The sequence below is a fragment of the Sciurus vulgaris genome (genome assembly GCF_902686455.1).
Source record: "Sciurus vulgaris genome assembly, chromosome: 4".
Lineage (NCBI taxonomy): Eukaryota > Metazoa > Chordata > Mammalia > Rodentia > Sciuridae > Sciurus > Sciurus vulgaris.
Window position 1 is genome coordinate 17280816 of NC_136464.1, and position 16800 is coordinate 17297615.

The following is a 16800-nucleotide window of genomic DNA, read 5'->3' on the forward strand; positions in this document are numbered from 1 at the left end:
CTGCAGAGATTTCCACGCTACACCAGCTGCAGCCACAGCAAACAGGGCTGTTTTCTCCTATTTTCTCCTTCTCCTCTGGGTTCCCACCCTCTTTCCCCAAAGACACTTTTGTGCAATGTAGGCTTGAGCTCTTTTTGCCTTCCCTGTGAAACAAAATGATGTTACAGACCAGTTTGTTAAGACAGAATACAAATGATGTAAGTATAAAAGATAAAGACCCAGTAAAAACCTGGCACTTTAAACTGGCCTGATCATTTCTCCCTCTCTAGAAGCCATCATTAAGAAGAAAACAAGAGCTGGTCTTGGAAGAGGAGCAGAGGTGTAGAGATTCAGAACAAGACAGCTGGGTGTATGAGTTTCCAGGTGCCTCGCCTCCTGGGACCCACCTGTGCAGGTCACCTGGCAGGCTCCAGTCATCTGCTCTCCAGCAACTGTGGCTGCTCTAACCTGGGCATGTGCCTCCCTGAAGTGCCAAGTCACCAAGCAGAAGTCCAGGGCCCTCTTCCTTTCAGCCCTGCACCCCCCTGGGGCTCTCCCTTCCTCGGCCCTGGTTTCCAGTGGCCAAGCCCCTCCTCCCCATCCTATGCGCCCAGCAGCCTGTCCACAGGAAGAACCATGAAGAGCTGGCAACATCTCACAATTAATGGCTTCTCTTATTATTACCATGTCTTGATTCCTCTCATTTTATTTCTAATCACTACCACTGCCTCTTGATTTGATGTTTCAGGTACAGAACATCAGAGCTATCCAGAAACCGGGGGAAGAGGAGACAGCTTCTTCAACCACAGGGCTCTCGTGCTCCAAGGTACAAGAAAAACCGAAATCCTATGCTAATTTTTCCAGCTCCGAGTTAACTTCCAAGGGAAACGAAGATCACTTTTTGATGCCTATTCATTCCACCAAACTGGTGTGAGGAGGAACATTTGCATTATTTTGGTTTTAAGAATCACCTGGCTTTCCCCTCCATATATGAAAAATTAATAGCTCCATTTCCCATGAGGATTGGGTTTCTTGGGCGTTTTTTCATCTACTTGCACCCTCTATGAGCCACTCGAAGTCTAATTCCATAGCATTAGCTTCAAGGAAAAAATACTTTATTAGTATGTCTAGACATCAGGACATTTTGAGGGAGCTGAAGCAGCAAACCATACCACTGTGTGTGCACAGCCCCCCTAATCCTATGCTGAGAGACTTTTTCATTTAATGGGAAGTAAACTTTTGACCAGGACTTTGGATGACTGTCTGTGCCAAGGGAGACTAACTTCAAGAGGGAAGAATGCAAAACCAGGATTTCTCGTGGGTCCTTAGGTTTAAACATTCCTGCAAAGATCTAGACACAGGAACATCGGCAGGCAGCATCCTCACACAACCCGTGAACAATGGCACCTCCTTCTCACCCCCTGGTATTCTCCCTTCAGAAATTGCGCTTCAACAAAACGCATGCCCTCAGACACGAGAACAATCTCTCCTACTGTCTCGGTGTTCCATCAAATGTCTATTTACCCTCATTAATTTTTTTTTTTCTTTTCCTCAACCTGAAACCATCAGCTATGAGTCAGAGAATGATCATTAACTTTTACAGCTTCCATACATATCCACCTACTCACATTTGGGGAAAGAAGTATTGACTTGCAACACTGCCTGAGACCAAAATCCTCTAAGAAGCAAAAAAAAGGGGAAAAAAAAAAAAAATCACTTCAAGAAAAGTTTTACCTACAGGTCTACAGGGGATGTTACATTCATTGTTTTTCCACTTTGTGCTGCGATCCTTGGCCAAAAAAAATAAAATAAAAAGGAAGAAAAAGAAGAGCTGAGGTTGAACCAAGCAAGGGCGGTAGGCATCTCTGGGTTAGTTTTTAAGAAAAAAATTGATGATCTTTCTTTAAACATCAAAATATAATTAAAAGTTTTAAACTGGGGGAAAAAAAGTGACGAGTTTCCTGCTCTTGTATAAAACACATTTCTAGCATATAAAAACACGTGGGCTGAAGTGCTGAGACATGTTCTTAACACAGCATTTTTCATTAAAAGTTGCTACACTAACACTCTTAAAATGATGCCCCATCATTACTCCACTTAGCAGTCACAGGCCTGCAACTCATAACGAATTAATTTGCATTAATGTGGGTTTCATGTGTCCTTCCCTGGGCATGCCATTGTGATTCAGGCTCAGTAAAACTGACATGACAATAACACAGTGCCTTTCATTTCACTTTCCAAAACAAACCAACCCACCCAAAGACCTACACAACTTCTCTCGATTTTTTAAAGCATTTTACTAATATATTTAGTACATCATAATTGGCCCAGCATGCAGGAATCTAGTTATCTTCTCAGTAAATATTTATAGCATCACTCTTTCCCATTCATTCCGCATTTTCTTAGAGAATCTCACTGTAGCCTACATCTGCAATTCATTGACTTTACAATTTACCACATGTTGGGATGGGAGAGGTCTTAGCTCCATTTGAATCACTACACAAATATGCAAGTGATTTATCGGTTTCAAGACTGCAAGAAAGGGACTCCACTTTTCCTGAACATTACTTCTTCTGGCAGACCATGAACAATTACAGTTCGTACTAATTAAGCTCTGTAAATGTGCTGTGCCCTGCTAATGCCTACCAGGCCTCAAATTTATTTTCATGATGCCAAACTTTAGCAAGCAACGTTTAACTCCTTCGGAGCTGATGCCAGGCACAGCAGCCCCTTCCCTGCCCTGCGGTCGGCACTGTCTGGGGCCACTTCATGACAAAAATAACAAAATATAATGGGCTGAATTACCGACCCGAAATCAGATGTGCCTAAGGAAGAAAAACCTATCATGGGAAAACCAAGAACACCGTGGCTGATAACCCGTTCAAAGATCCCACAGCCCCATCTTTGTAATGAGCTGTTAAGGGATTCACATGTATCCCTGAGGGCTAGTAAGTTTCTGCATTCCATTGATTAGAAAATAAAACCTTTCAGCCTGGGTCTTTAAGTTTAGGTTGGATGGAGGGAAGGATCCGGCCAGAAATGACAAGGCCAGCAGCTCCCCTTGCCTGCTCAAGACACTCGCACGCACATACATACACACACACACACACACACACACAGAGGTGCGCCCCCAATTCCCAGGACCCTCCACTGTGATGGTCTGTAACACACACACCAAAACAGCCCGGTTTGAAACCAAAGTTAAAATCGGCAGGACAATCAGCCTTCTCTCTCACAGCCAGGTCTCACAGATAATGCCCCAGCTGGACCCCCCACCTCCAGATGCTTGCAGGCAACTGATAGGAAACATATTTATTGCCAGGGAGAACCCTTCGGTGGTGAGGGGATTGGACCAATCTCTGCTGAGCAAAGCAATAGTTTTTAACAGTGCCTCCCAAGATCCTCCAGCCCCTAAGAAAACTTCCAGCCCCCCCCATTTTGAACAAGCTGTTCCCCCAAGTCTTTGCCCTACTTCCTAGTCCTTTTCTAATCAAGTCAAGCCACCTCAGGTTACTGTTTCGTGCCTCCTCTCCCGGATACCAGCACACACCCCCACCCCCATGAGTGGCCCTCCTATGCCCAGTATAAACCTAGATTTTTTTTGTTTTGATATATTAGATTCTGTTAATCAACTCTCCTCACCCAACTCACTTTGCTGAAGCCTTTGCATTCACTAGCGCGCTCTGCAATGTGTGTCTTTTCCCTTCCAGCTCGGTGGAACATCATACAAATTAAAATGCAGTCTCCCAATCAGGTTCCTTAAGTATTCTGGGAATATGGCACATATAGGCAGAGAAGCCTCAAAAAGTGGGGGAGAGAGGATTAAGAAAGAAAAGAAAGGAAAAAGAGGGGGAAAAAAGGGGGAAAGAAAGGGGGGTGGAAATGCAAACACCCAGAAACTTTGCTTTTGAAAAAAAAAAAAAAAACGCATTTGTACAGAGCCCCCCAGTGAATTTCCATCCCTCAAAGTCCTCTTTACAAACGTGTATAACAATAGCCCAGAGGGAAAGTACAGGTCAGCTGGGGGGGGTCCTGTGTCGGGAAACTCAGATTGCAGAAGTGGGGGTCGGCAGGGGAAGGGCAGCCTTTGGGACGCCCCCCCCATCTCGTTGCTTATAATTAGTGAGAGAAATTTGAGCTACTGCCAATGTCTGCGGACCTTGAATATTATAAGGCCAACGTGGCGTCAAATATCTTAACATTCATAAGTGTTATGGGCTGTAAATAAAGCCTGTGGATTTATGACCCAGTGCGCTTGCCAGCAAAGGACTGGGGCACATTTCTTTCAGCAGACCTGTCGAGGTGCGAGTTTGCCTTTGGTTGTAAAATTAACCATTTCCTTCACAAATGTGCTCAATTATAAGTCCGACTTGAAGATTTATTCACATGATTTCCAATATATACTCCCAGAAGAAACTCAGACACCCACGTCTCCCACCCACCCTTCCAAATGCAAAGCCCCGGGGGGGATTTGGTTCACCCCTCCTTTTCAAACTGTTGAAATGTGTCACCTCCGAAGAGATATAAATGTGGTCAAAGATACTATCTAGCTCTACTTACCCAGACTAAAAAGCCTACTTCCTCGGAAAGGGCTTATTTATTTAGCAACTCCACGATTTAAAAAAAAAAAAAAACCTGTAAATCGCTCTCTGCTGAAGTCTCCTCCTCTCCCTCAATATAATGTCATCTACTTCCTGTGTAGGAGAGAGCATTTGCTAAATCCAGGTTGTCCCATACTTAACTGCCAATAAACCAACTTCCACATAACTTCCAGACAGCTGGGGAAAAGGTCCTCGGAGTTTTAGTCATGGTGCAGAAACACGCGTCCACACAAAAATTTGCAGCTGTCCTTTCTCTACAGTGCATTTTTAATGTGATTCGGGGGCCCCTGTTGTGAAACATCTGACAAAATGCAAAATCCTCTTAGATACCTTCCAGTTTACCCACTGCCAGTGTGTAACAGAACTTGTACCAGGATTTCTCAACCGAGAAATCTAGGCACTTTTTACACCAACCCCGGGCACCCCGTGGGATGTTAGGAGGCATTCAAATCCTGGAAAGACTTGGACTGTAATCTTTAAAAGCGCAGCCTCTGGTGCAACTATTAAAATGCTAGCTTTCTAAAGCAAATATTTTTTTAATGGCGGGCAGAACTGCAGCCCTCCTGCACTGCTAACAGAACAGCATTCTTGATCTGTAAGCTCCCGGAAACCTTCCTGTAACTTTTTCACAGCTTGCTAAGAAACAGCTGACCGACTTCCAGCAGGGACTCTAAATGAAATCCCTATCAGTAAAATTAAAATCAAGGTGAAAAACTCCTAGCAAGAACCGGGATTGTTTTCCTCCAAATCTCTTCATCAGAGATAGGGGAACCAGCCAAAGCTACTGCCCCTAAGCACTGGGTCAAGGTTCCCAACACTTCTCCCAGATAAGCAGGTCAGGATCCCAACTGCCTCAGAGTTTGTTGCTGGGGTTTCAGAAAGCCTTACTATCCACAAACTGCACGGCGCTGGCATATTAAATTTATAATCATTCAAATATGACTTATGGGGTGAATGTTGAGCCCATAATCCATACTGCAGACATTAAACCCCAACCTATAAAGATTAGCACAGAATTAATACTACTGCATTGAGATTGAAATCTAAATATGTTCGCCATAAATATTTCTGAAGGAGATGAAAAACAATTAGCATAAATACCAAAGAAGGGCAAGAACACCTGTTCTTTTTCAGGGCGATAAGCATTTTATTGTTCTCTATTTAAAATGTAATGACCTGTGTAATTACAGTAATATTACATTGTTATGTAGGGGCTTGGAATGTCACACTTTGAAAAGTGTTGTCAAAACAATCAGGGGTGAAGGTGGGGGGCGGGAAGACAACGGGGAAGGACCAACATTAACCCTTCACAGTCCTGGGTCTAAATCTTTTGTATCAGAAAGGATTATGTTGTTTGAGTGAGGAGAAAACATCCATTTTTCACAAGCCAGAAAAAGAAGTTGCCTGGCTAAATAAAACCCCAATGAATAGGCCCCTCTTGGTTTCCTTTAAATGTTGAATCCCAAGTTCAAAAATGAATTCAAGATAAATAAAGCAGCAGCTTATTTATCTGTTCAACCTAGTAGCAAACAGCTCAGCTGAAAAGCAAATAACTGTGGATAAAAGAAGATGCAAGAGTTCTAATAATCAAATCCTTAAAAAGAAATCTCAAACCTAACCGGAATTTCCATCATTATAGCCCTATTTCTTGTTGGCCAGGAGGGAAAAAGAAATGTAAAACTACTCTTTCCTACCAACTCCACTGTGGTAACAGCATTCTTATCTGTAGTATACAAATGTCATCCACAGTTCTAATATTTGCAGTTCTAACCCTTCCCGGCTCCTTGACTAGACCTCTGCTTAATGCATTTCTGTATCTGAATCTGTCTTTTTAAAAGCCATTCCTTTTACTGTATCAAAGACTAAATTAATGTTATGCGGAAATCTTTGTCCTTTTAAAATAAAATTATTACTATCAAGCTTTATGGCGTCTTCAGCAATTAAAGCATTATTCTTGAGATAATGTATTATTCATCATAAGCCGATTTAATGGTACTCCTAATTCTTTACATTCTTAAACAGAAAAGCAGAAATCAAGAGTTCCAGAGAGTGTGCTTTTTAAAGGATGCAGTTGCTTTACAGGTATGCTCCTAACTAACAGAAAATGTAGTTTAAAAAATAAAAAAAACCACCACCAGAGGAGGAAGGGAAAGAGGATCAAACATACCGATAATTTGTCTTTACACCTTGCCCTCAAAAACAGACCCTAGGTAAAGCACCGAGAATTTCAGATGAGCACAGAATGACCACTCTCTTGCCTATGGATTCCTCCCGCAGCTGTATCAAATCTGGAATTGCAAGCTGGCCCTCTGATCGAAGACGTCAAGAGTGACACACAACAGCCTCGAGTCCTCATTTCCCCCCGCTCGGCTTACCAGCCTAAATAAATAACTTTAATTTTGGAGCACATAATCTAACCCAGGTAACAGAGGAAGGAGGAAGAGGCAGTGTACACAAAGATGTCTGCTGGTGTTTGACATGCAAATACTAAAACTGCCTACTGAGTTCAGAAATGTCCTCTCAGACTCGATCTGATGTCACAGCACAAGGCCACCCGCTATGTCCACAATTAAAATAACTAGATGTGTCTATTCCTATAATGCCCACAAAGGGGACCGAGGTTTGGGAGCCTTCCTTTTCTCACCGGGAAATAATTTATTTGCCTTTAACAATTTCCCCGTTTCCTAATTACAGCACCACATCACTCTTCAAGTTTTAGGCGATGGTATGGCAAGATTGCCAGCGGTCACAGACGTGGACTTTGAAAGGAGCCAAGAAAGCCAACAAGCCCACCATCAAGGCTCAATATTCGGATGGTCTTTCGGATGGCTAAGTGGATTTTAGAATAATACCAAGGCGGTTTCCATCCGAGGGAGGAGGGGAGGAGAGGAAGAAATTCCCAGGATTACTTTGGAATGTTGCTTGGTCCAGTTTGTTAGTACAGGATACTCGGATTCTGAGCAGAATAGATCCTTTTAAGATGCCACAAGCTCCCAAGAAAAATACCAAATAACCTGACTGTATAACCTGACTGTGCTTCCCCTACATTTGCAAGCCAGAGCCTGGCCCAGCAGCCTGAAAGAGCGGGCCCTACAGGAGGAGGTCGGGCTGAACCTCGCTCCCAGCTTCCAAAGCATGCAGAAGCCTGGGCAGAAGGGGGGGGGGATAATTATTTCTTTCCTAGCCATAAAAAAATGACCGGTCTAGCACGCCCTTGCCATTCTGCCAGGGCAAAAAAAAAAAAAAAAAAAAAAAAAAACAAGCCAAACCTGATAGTTAATATTTTAATGCTTAAAAACACTTGTAGATCTGATCAACTCCAGCCCGGCAAACCCTGGGCCACGAGTACCAAATCCACTACTGCTGAACAGTGGGTGCATTATTTCAAATTGCCATCTCCAGTTACCGAAAAAGAAAAAAAAAAAAAAAGTTCTGTGTGTAAATAAGGGGTGGGGAACCAAACCAGAAAAGGTGCAAAATGACAACTGCGGAAAACCGGGCATAAAGGCATCTTGCGTGTCTCGAGATTCCTAATCCAGGCTTTTTAATAGAGTGAGATGGGGGAGGGGGCTCAGGACGAGGGCAGGGGGACAGAGGCCCCGTGGGGGGAGGGGATGAGCCTTTCGAACAAATGTCAGCGGTGAGTGCCGGACGCACGCTGCAGGAAGCGCCCCAGGAGCCTGGCACCCCGCGCTGCTCTGGGGCCCCCAAAGTTGGATGGCCGGCCATCAGCGGCCCACTGCCTGGAAGAACGGACACCCCTGGCCTCTCACCCGCTGCGCCCCTAGAGCCGCGCACACAGGTCTCTGGCCCTTCCAGGCCCACTAAGGGCCTTTTCAGAAACTGTCGAGAGCAGACCACACTCCACACCTCAAGGCACCACATTTCCCTAGAAACACATCAAGTCCACCCAGGAGGCCATCTCGGCTGCACACAAACCAAGAACCCTGCCCACAAGGGCCTCCCCACCCCGCACTGCCCCGTCACCCCGCGCGGCCCGGGAGAGTCGCAGCCAGTGCGCCCTTCGGCCGAGCCCGCCTCGGCACCCAGAGCGCTCCGGCCCTGCGGGGTTGCCAAAGAAAAGGATGCCCGGAGCCCCCAGGTTTGTAGGGGGGGACCCGCCTAGCGTGACCTTCCAGGGAAAGAGGTAAGGTGGGCCGAAAGCCAGTGATCTCCACTAGAAAGCTAAATAAATAAGCGCCCGAAAGAGAAAGCCGAGGCGCCTCTCCAGGGCCCCGGGCGCTGCGCGCTCGCTACTTCTCAAGTGCAACGCCTGGAGGAAAATGCACTCGCTGCCCCGCGCTCCGGGCACAGTCCGGTCACGCCGGGCCCAGCAGCAGCAGCCAAAGGGTTAACCGGGGAAAGCCCAAGACGCCACAGAAGAGGGAAGAGAGAGAGAGAGGAGAGAGAGAGAGAAAAGAAAGAGCCACACAGTCATCTTCCCAGGGCGAAGAAACAAACAACACCACCAAAGGGGGAGGGGGAATCAGAGCGCACAAAAAAGTTCTTCTGATTTTTCTCCCCAGCCAAGCCCTGCTCGGAAAGAAAGGGCTCCCCAACATCGCGAGGCAGCAAACTGAAAGCAAGAACATGGCGAAGTGCAAACAAATCCAGTCCACAAAAGGCAGAAAAGTTTGGAGAGTTTCGGGCTGCCTGGGCCACGAGCGGGGGAGGGGAGGGGCGGGAGGGGGAGGGGAGGAGGGGGCAGGGCAGGGCCGCATGCGGGGCGGGGAGGGCGGGGGCCGGGCGCGGAGGCACTTACGGTTCGGGCGGTGGGCGAGAGCGATCCGTTGGGGAGGTAGGGGCTCGTCAGGTCGGGGATCATGATGAAGGGGTAGCCGGGATACGGTGGCCCCTTAAAGAGCCCTCCATCTTGCCTCTTGGCGGCTAACATGGCGGGGCGGCGAGGGGACGGCGGCGGCCGCGCGGAGCGGGAGAGAGCGAGGAGAAACTTTTTAGAAAGTGCCCCCAGGGGCCGGGCGCCCCGGCAGGGCCGGCGCGGGGCCCGACCGAGCGGGGCGCGGGGCCCGGCGCGCGGGGCGGCCGGCCCGGGGGCGGCTGCGGGCGGCTGCGGGGCGCGCGGGGCGTACTCACCTTCTTCCAAACTTTCCCGGGATTTATCTCGGAAACTTTCGGAGCGAGGCGGAGGCCGTCTTTCCGCCTTCCCGGAGGGGTGGAGGTGGGGAGGGCGAGGGGCAAACGCCACGCAGAGGGGGGAAGGGGGAAGAATCGGCGGGTGGGGGGGCAGAAAAACAGGGTTACAAGTTTTTGCAATGGTGGCACCGCACGCACACGCCGCCCGCCCGGCCCGCGGCGCCCCGCCGCCGCCCCCAGCCCCGCGTTCTCCCTCCAGCCACCTTAGCCCAGCCCGGCAACCAGCGAGAAAACCCCACCAGCCCGAGGGGCTTTTCCTACCTCGGAATCGGAGGAGCTGTTTTGATTCGTTTCTGATTCATTGACTAGAGACGATTTGACATCAGCTAAATCCCTCTCTGCCGACGAGTTTTCCGAGCTCTTCTCCTCCTGTTCGCCCTCGTCTTTGAAGGAAATCAGTTCGTCGTTGGCGCCTAGGTCATCTCCTCCACCGCCGTTCAGCTGCGGCATTTTTTTTCACCCACCAGCAGCAATTTTGGAAGAAAAATGAAGGAGGAAGAAAATCCAAAAAAAAAAAAAAAAAAAAAAAAAAAAAACCAAAAAGTTTTGCCCCCCCCCAAAAAAAATTGCAAGAAAAAGACGAGTCCAAGGTGAACTTTTTTTTTTCTGCTTTGGGGTCTTTCTCTCCTGGGGAGGGGAAAAGAGGGAGGAGGGGAGGGGAAGGGGGGGAGATCTTCTGCACGCGTGAGTTTGGGTTTCTTTTTTCTCTCGTTCCCAAGGATCCGATCAATGTGCAAAAAAATAATAAATAAAAAAGGGGGGTAAAAAAAAAAACACCAACAACAACAAGAAGTCAGATATAAAGAGCAAAGGGGGGGGAAGCCGAAGATACAGGAGGAGCTCGTGCCGCTCGGATTTGAGTGAGTTGAAGTTAGACTGAGAGCTTTTCAGTTCAAAGGCGGCGCTGATTGACAGATAGAAAAAGGGGGATCGAAATCCGGAGGAACGGAGTAGTCTGGGAGCGGAGATTATTGACAGGGCGAGAGGAACACACTCGCCTTAATGAGATGCCGGGGGGCGGGGCCGTCCCGGTGACGTGTGCATAAATAAACAGCCGGGGTGGGCGGGGCGGGGGCGGCCAACAATGATCCTTTCGGGCGCCGGGAGAGGGAGGAAGGAGAGGGGCGGGGGCGGGGGCGGCGCGGGAGGCGCGCAAGGGGGGAGCGGCCTGCGCGCAGTGCGCGAGCCCGGGAGTCTGGAGGGTGCGGGCACTCGCTCCGGGAGGGGGCGGTTGCAGAAAGACAATGCGGAGTGAGAGAGGAGGGGAAGGGGGTGGCGACCGAGGCAGGAATCCGAGCCGAGGAAGGCGGAAGGAAAGCCCACTTGGGGGGCGGGGATGGGGAAAGGCCCAGAAAAAGTGCACTTTAGAAATAGTAGAAATAAGTCTTAGGGAAGGGGCGAAGGAGGGGAGTATTGTGGGCAAGGAGAGGGGGTTCTTCGTGGTTAGTCCAGCAGCGAAATCAGCTGCCCCGGGAGGGATGTAACAGAAGTGGTCAAAAGGAAGGATCACCCCTCCAGTTTGAGAGAGTTTGGGGAGGCAGAGGGGCTGGGCAAAGTTCCTGGTCATCTACAGTGAAAGAAACTATTAACCCACGACGTCCCCCCACCACCTTCCCTTTTTGTTTATTAATAGTGAATCATTTTATTACATGCAAAGTCCCACTTGGATAAAAATGCCAAGATGACTTCTTATCCAAAAACAAATACTGCAGGGTTTGTCAGGAGCATTAAAAATATCCTTAAGGAAAAAAATTTGATTCTTTTAAATGTAAAGTGTTGTTCTTTTTTCAACTGACGTTGGAGGTAGTAGGAAATGAGCTAGGATTCAAAGTCCTTTCTGACTTGGGAGGTGAAAAGTTTGGGCGTTAACAGCGCCAGGGAAAATAAAACTGAAAGTTCACCAAGCCCTGGGGTCAGTGGGACTGGACTCTTTCTCGAAGGGGGTCTGAAATGAAGTCCCCAAAGACTGACCGAATAATCAAGATGTAGATAGTCCTGGCAGGAAATTGCTCACCAAGCCCACGCTGGAAGACCTCAGGGAGGAGGTGGGAAACCTGGGAAGGGAGACAGGTATTTGTTGATTGTTAGGCGCTCGCCAGGGGAGCAGATTGATTGATTTGCTACAAAATGGGGAAAGGAATTATGTTAAAGGGGAAAGGCCCAGCTCCCGAAGCACAGCGTTCCTGAATGATGGAAGAGAAACGTTGGTTTTCTTGCAAATATCCAATGAGAAGTGGACCAGAAACCACAACATGAAAAGGGAGCAAGAAAGAAAAAATAAATAAATAAATAAATCGATAGGAATTAGCGAATTGCCTATTAGGAGCAATGTTGTTCTGGAGTCCACAATGTATTCAATTATCCCACCCCTCCCTAAAATAAAAAATAAAAATAAAAAACTCACCTGTTCTTCAGTTGGCCCATCAGCACCTATATTTCCAAAAGAAAGCAAAATTTACCATGTAATATTTAGAGAGTTGGGGTTTCAGCAAAACTGTTTTATAGGCTAAGGTCTCAGAAAGAAGACTACTAAAAATAATGATACCCAGATTGACAAGGCCAACGAATTCCCCTGCACTGGAAAAAATTCACAACCACATTTGCACACTAAAGAGTAAGATGCTGGCAAAATAAAAATGGGTTGGGGGGAGGCAGAGGAGAATCACGGTAACTCCCAACTTTAATATTAATCAGAAAATCAGAAGTAGAGTGAGAAGGAGCCTGAAAAGAAGTAAAACAAATGTGTACATTTAATCAGACAGGATTGCATAGGATACAAAGCACAGGGCTAATTAGTCTCAGCAGGTAGGAGTAACCTTCAGACTTCATAAATAAATAAGGCAGGCACAGTGTCTAAGAGGGAGAGTGGAGACAGAAAGGGGATTATTTCAAGACACCAAGTAAAAACATGAAGAATGAAATGCTTCACTGTTAAATCCATGTACAAATGGATTTAACAGTTTCCTTTTTTAGGTCTTTTCAGGTGGTTGCCTTTAGATTTACACATTTAGCAAAATGACCATAGCTTTGCACACTTGGTAATTGTCACCTGTATGCTTGTTGTGCTAAGTCTGTCTATATACAGCGTAGACTTTCCTAAGGCCTGTTTTAGGGGCTTATTTACTTGAACTGGAACATATTTATAGTAACTCAGTTTTATGGCAATTTCTTTGTCCTGTGGGTTGGGTTTGTTGTTGTTGTTTTACTCTAACCCTGATCTGAATTAAGTTAGATAATGAGGTCTTCTATGTCCCTTACAGGACTACCTGTATAATAAAAACTCATAAATATATTGAATTGAAATTTTAAAGAGTGTCCTGATTGTTTCTAATGTCCTGGCCTGCATTTTTATCACATGTAAATACCAAAGGCTTTTTTCCAATGATTAGAAACCTCATCCATTTTGGCATATCCTTATTTTTCTCATTCGAAAAGAACTCTTGAGTCTTGCCTTCCTTAAATCTCTGATTTAATTAAGCAATTAAAAGTTATTCTATGATAGCACATGTGCCACATTTAATTTTATTGCTTCATGCTATAAAAAGGCATGGAGAGACCAGCAAGATCTCAGAGGGTCAATAACCCCTGATCTCTGGAAGGGCTTATGGGGATGCCCAGATGGAGGAGGAGGAGGGGCAGGATTGGAACTGCAATTGGCAGGAAACAAGGTAATACAATATTTAAAAGAAAAAGGAGGAAAAAAAAAAAAAAAGGTCAGGTTGGCCCACAATGTAGACATGCAATTTATAGATTTGGTGTGAAATCTTAAACAACAGTTGGCTTGTATCCAAGTGTTGAGGCAACTTGTCTCTCTAGGCACTGACAACTCTTGGTTTATGGGACCAAAAGTTCTGCCCAAATGGCTGAAATTCTAAAAACAGAAGGAGGAAAACAGACTGGTTCTGATGTTAGCCCGGGCCTGGCAAGGGATTCTGCCACCATGGGTTTTGCTTATGGGAAATCAGCCGCAGCATCTGGAAGCAGCTGTGCCTTTCTCTCCTGGACCCACTTCCTGGGGACCCGGGGTCCCTCGGCCTCCGATTCTCCTCCTCTTCATCCACTACTCCATTTTGCTTCTTCACTTCTGTTTTCTCCTCCCCTTCAGCCTCCTTCCATTAAATTGTCCTCTGCGAGACGTGTGTTGATATTATTAACCTGCATTTTACCTTCAAAGGCCCCAGGGTGTCTGTCCTTCCTCATCCCTATCGGTGAGTCTGAAAAGGAAGTTCGTTCCTAAAAGTCCCCTTTCAGGTATTGGTTCCCTGTAAAGGATGTTGTGGTGGGATATTCAGCACCCGCTGAAGTAGTGGGACGTATTCGCTGGGGACTGTAGACACAGGCTGCCATGAGCCATGTTTCCTGGGGCCCCTTAGTCTGATCTTACCTGGAGGGTAGGGTGGTTGGACTGGATATTTCCTTGGGTCCTTTTAAACATTCAAGGAGTCTGATTCCATAGTTTCCTCCCACACCCCAGTTATGTCTGAGAGCTTCACAGCACACCAGCAAACAAGACAAACCATATTGAGAGGTTGGCTTTGGAATTTAGGAAGAACAAGGAGAGTCTGCTCAGACTTACCAGAAGGAGGGAGCACATGTTGACAGCCATGCTCAGCTCCCTCAACCACTCAGCAAGAGTCTCCTACGTTACCCTTGACCGCGATGTGTACGCGCATGCAAGTGCGTGTTTGTGTTCCTGTGTGATTTCCCTTTAAAGAGCCAGGTTCCAAGATGGATGATCTGTTACCCACTGTGTTAGACTTATCTGTGCAGGGAGCGAGCCGGCTGAGGGAAGCCAAAAAAAGAATCCAAAAACACAAGGAAGCTATAAAATGGGGAAATGTTTAGAACCCAAAGTCCTGATTCCACTGGGAGATTTTCTGTTTGCTTTTTGTTCTGCGTGGGTGATGGTTCCTTATTTGGACTTTGAAGAAAGCTCCTCCCTTAACCAACATAGCAACATTAAAAAATTGGACACCCAAGAGTTTTTAGTTTTAGCCCAAGGGAGGGGTAGACAAAAGGGCCCACTTCATGGGTGTCCTTTTCCCCCTCCCCCAAAAGATTCCATCAAGAGACTTGGAAAGGCACATACATACCCTCCCGTGGAAAACCCTGAGGAACCATCTTTGGTTCTGACGCTGGATGTGTCGCTTCAGCTAACAGCAGGTCCAGGCAATAAAGCAACAATAATGCCTGATGATCCCCGGGGTTAATGGGGAGATGTACACCTCTATGCATTTCGTCACCCGCTTTCATAAGCCGATCACTACTGCTATAGGCATTTGTGACAGGAACAGCTTTCCGAAGACATCAGTCCTCCGTAAATACACTTTTTCTATTGACAAGATGTCTTTTAACCCTAATGGTAATGGAAGAAGGCCAATAAATGAAACATTTACTGCATAACTTGCCTTATTTTGGGGGTGGTGTACGATTCCTTTCTTGCTGTCTCTAGAAGATGTTTTCAGCCTAATTTGCTCCCTAGAAATTTCACTTGCTACAGTTATACATCTATGACGTTTCATTGCCTGAAGCCAAGTCTGCATAAGAACTTTCTTAAGATAAACTTATCCTAATGCCAGGCTACAGGAACCCGGCTGCTTTTTTGCTGAATTATTTGTGCTACCCTGATATACAGGGCAGAGACTTCCTGACAGTCATTGCCATGGGGTAGGTCTAAATGTTTCTGAGAAGAGGGGAAGGCAGGAAAAAGGTGACGAAAGTTTTATCCAGGTTGATTTGTAGCAGTCTTTAGAATTAATAATGGGGTGTGTATTTAACATATTAAAATGCCCGAGGTTTTTCCTTTCTTTCCTTTTTTAAAAGTACCTTCAACGACCCCTCCTGTATTACAGAGCATTTTGCCTACCTGGACCCATTGCTGTGTTCAAAAGCATCATGCATACCAAGGCACCTTGCACAAAAGCGGGGGCACTTTCAATTGAGGGAAAGATCGTGTCAGCCAGTGTTGAGCAATTTCACAAGGTGGCTCATGTGTGTTCTAGGGACAGGGCAGGTGAAATTTCAGGAGAGGACAATGCCATTGTTCCCCTTGTAATTTATCTAGGTGTGGGTTGACACACCTGCTTCAGACCAAAAGCATCATGGGATGGAGGAGGTGAAGGATCCAAGGAGACTCCCAGGTCCAGAGTAGGAAGATTTCAGGTTTGGTCACCCTAGGAATTCCCAGCCGTGTGAGTTCCGTCCCTGTGTTCTGAGGAAGGGCTCAGTCTATGCTGATCAAGCCACTTGAGACTGGATTAGAATCAACAAGTTTTTCCCTCCTCCCTTGCAAAACCCAGATTATTTCTGTCAACTCCAGGGGTGCGTGTGGATTTCGTTTCCTAACGAACGTTCATTTGGACGGGGAAAAGGAAACAGGTTAAGTGAATGAGTTCTGGGGTCCAGAGTGAGCCTGGCTCTCAGTGTAGACAACAGCCTGCAGCGCCAGGTTCAGCAACAGAGGCAGTCTTCTGGTTGACTGTCATCTTGAGCAAACTCAGCTTCTTGGTAGCCTCAGGGCGCACTGTAAATACCTAGAGTAGGAGAGAAATCATTAATCGGTATTTCTTAAAGGCTCCAGGATGCTGAGTGAGAGGTTATAATGACCCTGAAACCTCATAAGGAACATTAGGTGCCCTCGTGGAAACCTAAAGCCTGTGCGCTCACGGTGATTTGGCCATGCTGCCCCGTGATGACAAGCTTCCCGGGGTCCTGGTCCCGGATGGAGAAGAACCTGAAGAGGTCCCCCTCTGTGCCTTCAGCCAGCCCACCCTCACCCCCCAGTGGCAAGGGCACTCGGTGGGGGAGGCCTGGACTGTCCAGCTTCCAGCCTTCCCTTCTCTGAAGGAGCTCACACCTCTTTTACACCAGCAGTCTCTCTCCAGTGTGATCTGGCTTCGTGTCATGTTGTCGCTTGTTATAAAATAACACGAACTGCAGGGCTCTGGGGGGAAGGGGAATTGTTCATTAAAATCATTTGAAAGGATATATTCTAAAATATCAACAACACTTCTTTTTCTCCCCAGATAATAGAATTTGGGGAAATTTTCACTGTCATTTTCATACT

At 46.7% G+C, this 16800-nt stretch overlaps 1 protein-coding gene and 2 long non-coding RNA genes across 3 annotated transcripts in view; 1 reads left to right on the forward strand and 2 right to left on the reverse strand.

Annotated features, from left to right (window-relative positions):
• The window catches only part of TCF7L2 (transcription factor 7 like 2), a gene marked incomplete at its 5' end in the record, with an annotated part of 181670 nt that extends 171486 nt beyond the window's left edge, over positions 1-10184 (reverse strand). The window contains 3 exon segments of the mRNA XM_079137515.1: positions 9343-9467; positions 9675-9741; positions 9996-10184. Coding sequence (XP_078993641.1) covers positions 9343-9467; positions 9675-9741; positions 9996-10184 — 381 coding nt within the window.
• LOC306659782 lies at positions 8034-10511 on the forward strand. Its single transcript, XR_013763433.1, has 3 exons — positions 8034-8682; positions 9107-9212; positions 10044-10511. It is a non-coding gene; the product is annotated as an uncharacterized lncRNA (long non-coding RNA).
• A 563-nt stretch (positions 10512-11074) lies between these two features.
• On the reverse strand, positions 11075-14514 carry LOC306659293. Its single transcript, XR_013763262.1, has 3 exons — positions 14311-14514; positions 12139-12164; positions 11075-11788 (listed from the first exon to the last, which is right to left on the reverse strand). It is a non-coding gene; the product is annotated as an uncharacterized lncRNA (long non-coding RNA).
• Positions 14515-16800: the final 2286 nt, after the last annotated feature.